At 39.7% G+C, this 6,566-nt stretch overlaps 1 protein-coding gene across 1 annotated transcript; it reads left to right on the top strand.

Moving 5' to 3' along the window:
* The first annotated feature begins 1,061 nt into the window (after positions 1-1,061).
* LOC133718277 (probable NADH dehydrogenase [ubiquinone] 1 alpha subcomplex subunit 5, mitochondrial) lies at positions 1,062-3,030 on the top strand. Its single transcript, XM_062145093.1, has 2 exons — positions 1,062-1,466; positions 2,644-3,030. Exons 1-2 carry the CDS (start codon positions 1,154-1,156, stop codon positions 2,841-2,843), a joined length of 513 nt encoding a protein of 170 aa, XP_062001077.1. The 5' UTR covers positions 1,062-1,153; the 3' UTR covers positions 2,844-3,030.
* Positions 3,031-6,566: the final 3,536 nt, after the last annotated feature.

The following is a 6,566-nucleotide window of genomic DNA, read 5'->3' on the forward strand; positions in this document are numbered from 1 at the left end:
ATCGAAATTGTATCTTACAGCAATTTGGTTCAAAAACGCGCCAAGTACAAAGGCAGATAAAGAACACTCGGTTGCTTTTGTGTCAACTGTATAAAGAAGAAAGAAGGTGGTTATGAAAAAACGGCTTAAGCAATATTTTTATTTATACCTACTTACATTATTTTTACCACTAACTAACTAAAAGGATAGAGTGATGGCACTGTGACTACAACAAAAGTTATAGTCTCAAAGATAGAGCAAAAATTAAGTCTCTCGCACATGACAAAATGGCATAAGCCGATGTATTGAGTTCAAAAGATTACCATTTGTTGTGTTTTTCTTTTTTTAAACATTTGAATATGAAATTGCATTAATACATAAGAAAATTTCCCTCTCTTTGATGGGTAAGGGTATGGTATGTTATTTTTACCACTTTGAGGACTCATTTTACCACTTTAAAGACTCATTTTACCACTTGAGGACTCATGTGGTAACTAAGAAAATTTACCACTTTAATGACACATGTTACCACTTTGAGGACTAATATTACTATTTTGAGGACTCGTTTTACCACTTTAAGGCAATTTTATACATGTCATACGTTAACACATTATAAAATTTCTCCTTTTTGATATGCTTGAAGGAAATCTGATGGAGCTTGGAAGAAGATATTTGATGTAGCGCACAAAACATGCTAGACCGGGAGAAAAAAAAAACTTGTAATACCGCACAAGTACTTTTATGTATAATTGGATATCAACATCTCTCCAAACCATGGAAACATTTTGCCCATGAACAATGTTCTATTTAATTTAATTTTTGTCGCAATCACGGGAGTTTTTTTTTTTTCTTGACAGATTGTTTGGAAGATTATATGTTAATTGTTAAATCAATTTGTAGTTCTTAACCATGAGAACATTCATAATTTCATATTGGGATTTCATATTATACCCTCCAAAAGTTAAGAAGATGCTGAGCCAAATGGGCCTCCTTAATTTATGGGCTTATGGCCTTGTCTCCATGGACTGGCATTATATGGACTACCCATTAGGCCCAAAATCTCTTCGTCTTCTTTGGAATTTCATTTCCCATCTTCATAGTGTGAGTGAGTCTCAGAGAGAGAGAGAGAAGCGTCGGAGCTTGGCCGAGAGAACCACAAATCTGACCGTGAACGATGTTCCTCCGAGCGATCGCACGGCCGCTGATGGCCAGGGTGAAGCAGACGACGGGGATCGTAGGGCTGGACGTGGTCCCCAACGCAAGGGAGGTACTGATCGAGCTCTACTCCAAAACCCTAAAGGAGATCCAGGCCGTCCCCGAGGACGAAGGCTACCGCAAAGCCGTCGAGAGCTTCACTCGGCAGCGCCTCCAGGTCTGCCGCGAAGAGGAGGACTGGGAGGCCATCGAGAAGAGGCTCGGCTGCGGCCAGGTCGAGGAGCTCATCGAGGAGGCGCGTGACGAGCTCACGCTCATCGGAAAGATGATCGGTCAGTGCTGTTTTCGTTGATTGTTTTCGAATTGAAATGTGTGTGTGTTGTTTTAGCTTTGGAAGAAACTGAGATTGAAATCGGAGTGTTAATGTGTGCTTTCTGGTTTGGACTTGTTTGTGGTTTGCTTAGTCGACGAGAAATTGCGATCGGAAAATGCAATTGAGGTTGGAATTTTTGGTGATTAGGTCCGGCATTACTAGTTTTGTGGTGGTTACTTATCTTGTGAAGGAAAACCGAGTTTTAATTGGAGTTTTTTAGTTTTAAAGACAATTTGGTTGCTAAAAAATGTCACTTTAAAGTGCTTTGGATTTGTTTACTTGAGGAGTTTCGTTACAATTTTCGTGTTTCCGATGATATGCCTATCTTGTTTCAAGCTTAGGCAGTCATCTGTTTGTTTAACCAGGGGATACTACACATATATACATGCATTCAGCACTCATACTGATCTTAATTCTTTCTTGGCATTTGGTTTTTGCTTATATGCTGTCAGCTCTGATCAAGATTATGATTTGCCAATGGGTACGATAGTAATTCTTACTTGAGAATGCTAAGTTGGTAACTCAAAATATGAGTTGGTCAATATATATAGTTAGCCTGTTGTGCCAATCATTTGTATCTAGTTCATCCACTTATTTCCCAGTGGCTTCTATTCCGAAAGTAATTTTATGCTAGGCATGGCCCCTGTTCCTGCAATAGCACTTTGTTGACTATCCAATCTCCATCAAGTGGAAGCAGAAGAGATTATAAAGAAATGCTATTTCCTTCACTTGAATGCTTTTCAACCTATGGCCAGAGTAGAAATCTTAATGTGTGTGAAAGTATGATGTTTACTAGCCACTGCAACTGTTTCTTCAAAAAATATGACATTTTGGTTCATCCATTTTCAATTGTTTCAACAATGTTGGAATCTTCTGTTGTCAAAATGTATATTCTCGTCCTTCCTTCTTACAAAGTGCTTTTTTGTTTTTGATTTTGTTCTTTTACCATCTTTGATCTGTTATGAAGTGCTTGCTGAGACAAACGATATAGTTATTGTTTGTCAAAGTACAATTGTATTATCCAGATTCTTTTGTTTAAGTTATAATCGTATTACAAGCTCTTTATTTCCATGAATATACGAAAAGGGATGGATTGTTTATAATGGGTTTGCATTGTTTGTTGTGTTGTATTGCAGAGTGGGATCCATGGGGTGTTCCTGATGATTACGAGTGTGAGGTGATCGAGAATGATGCTCCAGTCCCCAAACACGTGCCTATTCACCGACCTGGCCCTCTTCCTGAGGAGTTTTACAAAACTCTGCGGGGTCTTGGTTCAGACCAAACAAAGTTGGATGAGGCTAAGGCCACCTCAATTGACTCTGAATCAAAGGCATAAGGGTCTGCTGTTTCTGTTTTGAAGAACTGTAGATTCCAAATTTGAATTTTTATCTTTCTTTTGGAACTCTCCTGCTTATCTTTGATTACAATGGGTTTGTTTGTAGATTTAAATTATGGGAGAGAGAGGCTTGAATATTTAATAATCTACACTTGTGTTGTTTGTAGTAACAATGTTGTATTCTCAATATCTTTGCACCATTTTTAAACCTACGTTTAAATCTGAGGCCCTGTTTGGTGCCCAAGATCGGCAAAATAGCCTTTTCTTTTGGCCCAGGATTGACTAGGTGCATCCATCTGAGAAAAATAGCAAGATATTCAACTTTTGACTGCTCACTTCACTCGGATTTTATTCAGGCATGTGTATAGAAGAAAACCCTGTGCCATATCCTTCGGCTTCTCTTGGCCGCAACCTTCACTTTTGTCCTCCTTCGACTTGGTTGCTTAGTTGTAGAATATCAGAAAAATTGATTAAAACTCTTTGGAGTTGGATTGACACTTTGACTTCCTTATTCGTTGTTTTACACGGACGATGACTCGTAAGTTTCTCTGTTTTCGCTTTTTAAGCTCAACTGAAACCCATAACACGTTCTCACAGTCTCGTTTTACCGAAACCCAACTCCCTCATCCCTAAACAGAGTATTCACAGAAGAGACTGAAGAGAGTATGATGTTTACCAATTACGGTGAGCAACCCTACTTCATGGAAATAGAAGAAAATGATGTTTATGTTGTAGGTTCAGAGTTGCAGTTTCAGAAAATGAAGTTCTAGTTGCCTAGCTGAACTCGTCTATAATTGTCCTTTGTTAAGCACCTGCAATGGTTTATTACTCCTATATAACAAATATAATTACTATGTTTGCAACCCAATTTTCCGCGAGTGCATTACGATTCCGATTTCGGATTCTGTCAAGGGTGTGGAATGGGGGCCCGGATCATGGTCCTTGAAAGTATCTTTAATCTTGTGGATGATGAACAAGCCCCTTTTATTGAAATCGAAGGGGTGAAAATTATTAATATTGCTCAGAATGTGGCTTTTACGTAGGTTTCACTGTTTGTGCTTTCTTCAGTCTATGAGCAAATAGAAGTGGCATTACATTACAAAAGATGATAGGTAACAAATGTAGTCGAGCGAAATAAAACATGTGTTGGTGCTGCAGCGCAACTCGTCCTTCTCATTCACCAGCAGAGTGGGTCTTGACTTGTGTGCTTACCTGTTCCAAAGTAGAAATATCCCCAAATCAAACTAGACAAACAATGAATCAAATAAACGCACGCAAATTTCTTAAATACAACACGACTCTTCCTCCTACATCTTCATCTAGCTACGTCCACAGACACAAACAACTGAGATACATTATGCAGGTGAATTAAACCAAAAGTAGAGACCGGAGAGAATTCAACACATTAGATTGGCAAGTGAGTAATGTCATACTACAAACGATTTTTGCAGACCAACCAAACAATCAACAGTTAAGGCTTTGCAAATCCTAAGTCTAGGTCGACGAGATCCTGTTCATCCGAAGTGGATCTAACTGTTTCCAAGACAAAAACCAGTTTCAAGTGTTCAAACAAAACCTAACAGCATGTACTGTATTCCTTTTGCTTTAAAGCATCAAGTCGTGTTCTTACTCTCATCATAGTTTCAACTTCCTCTTCTTCTTAGCTTTTTCAAGGACACAATGACTGGCAATGGTGCAGGGAGGGTGAGGGATTGAGTCAGGATCTTGAAAAGAGGCTATCGGGCTGAGAGGCAAGACACTTGTTAGTTGGAACAATTGGGTTGACACTTACATGGAACCTTTCAAGTCGTGCTTTGAATGCTACAATTCCAAAATGTATCAATTGGGGTGTGAGCAAGGCAAATGTCAATTGAAACTATTCGGTAGACACTTACATGAAACCTTTCCCCTCTTCAGCCTTCAAGACATCTACTGCAGTAGTAGGCACACTCAACACCAGCAGGGTCTATGCCGATATATCTAACAATAAAAACCCCAGATAGCTTCTGCTGCATCCACATGCTTCATAATGTTGAATAGCAGCTCAAAAAGCTCAATTTAGTTACCTAACACACTTCCCCGATAGGTAGATTACGCATGCAAAATGAGATAATGAAGAGGATATGATGGTGTATTATAGTTGATGTGGGTATGATTGATATACTGTTCGAAATTGATGACTCAATCAGTGTCCATTTAACTCAAGTTTAAGATCATGGACGACAATAGGAACTAAAAATTGTATGCCTAAATTGACATTGTTACACTCTAGATACTTACATATCAAGCACAGAGAAACATGTGTATACATATATATACACATGTCCTATGTGATGTAAAAGCTTGATTAAAAGAAATCTACACACGTACGTTGAAACAAAATTAGTGCTAGAAATCATGAAATATGGAATGCTTATGATTAAGTAATGGATTAAATACTTGTTACTCCCTGTACTTTTCTCCATAAAACAGTTTAGTCCCTCACCTTTTAAATTAAACAATTTAGTCCTTATTCTCTCTAATTCTCACCCAATAGGTCCAAAATGACTATTATACCCTCATTTATTTTTTCTATTTATTATTTTTCTCTATTTTTTCTATGTTCTCTCTCTCTCTCTTTGATTTTTTTTTTTCTACTTCTCTCTCGTAGCTCTCTCTCCTACTAAAAACAAAAACCTGAAAAGTCGATCAAAATCTGATCCCTCCTTTTCTCCTTCCCAACAAGTCAACAACCAAATCCCGATGAAATCGACGACTAGGCCTTCTTCCCTATTGTTGATGATGAGCCCTACGATGGAGTGATTAAGCAATAACCCAGCGCTTGGGACAGAGCTGACCTGAGAAACTATAGCTCCTCCTCGATCGTGTAGGTGTCGACGACGAATATGAAGACCGGCAGTGTGGATGATTTGTCAAGCGATGAGTCGTACTCGATGGTGGTGTATTAGGGGAAGAGCTCGGCGGGGAGGTTTTCATCGGAGATGGAGGCGTAGTGGGAGGGAAGTGGTTACAGGTGAAGCAAAAAGCAGATCTAGATCTTGGTGGCGTACTCGATGGTGGAGAAGGGGTTGAGGACAGAGCGGCAGGTCAAGCACCGGAGAGGCGAGTAGGGGAGGGCTAACATGTTTGCTGAGAGAGTGAAAGAGAGGGCTCAGGGGAGGAGAATAGAGATTGGTGTTTTTTTTATTCTCCAATTCGGGTTTGGAGGGGGGAGGGAGGGAGGCTAGGGAGGTAGAGAGAGAGAGATCAGAATTGATTGATGAGGATATACGAGGTGGTGATGGAAGAGATAACAATGTACATGGGGCTATCACCGGCGGTGTTTTTCACAATTGCTAGGATGATGGTTGTCGTTTACAGATATGTTACCACAATGTTTATGGCTCTCGAAGATTACAACAATCCTCCGGTGGTGAGTAGTGCTAATTGAGAATTGGTGAACAAGTATTTCAATTCCAAGATCGCCACGACGCCAAGCTCAATCCAAGTCGAGGATATGACGGAGCAAGAGCATATCTGACCCCAATAAGCCCCTTCTTATGGCCATCAAAGCTCAGATCTATGACGTGTTTACACGCTCTGTTTACATTTTGGGGCACAACCAAAGAACCTTACTAGAAAAGAGGTCATCGAAAGCTAGAGACTTTACCGGAGGAGCAAAGCTAAAGTTCTAAAGAAGTGAAGAACATCAAAAGGAGAAAAGAAATAGAAGGAGGGGGAGAG

Source organism: Rosa rugosa, chromosome 6 (genome assembly GCF_958449725.1).
Source record: "Rosa rugosa chromosome 6, drRosRugo1.1, whole genome shotgun sequence".
Classification (NCBI taxonomy): domain Eukaryota; kingdom Viridiplantae; phylum Streptophyta; class Magnoliopsida; order Rosales; family Rosaceae; genus Rosa; species Rosa rugosa.

Bases quoted from the DNA above. Each gene is read 5' to 3' on its own strand.
- LOC133718277 (XM_062145093.1), top strand. From the start codon at position 1,154: ATGTTCCTCCGAGCGATCGCACGGCCGCTGATGGCCAGGGTGAAGCAG. The intron at 1,467-2,643 runs GTCAGTGCTGTT...GTTGTATTGCAG, and splicing joins GCTCATCGGAAAGATGATCG to AGTGGGATCCATGGGGTGTT.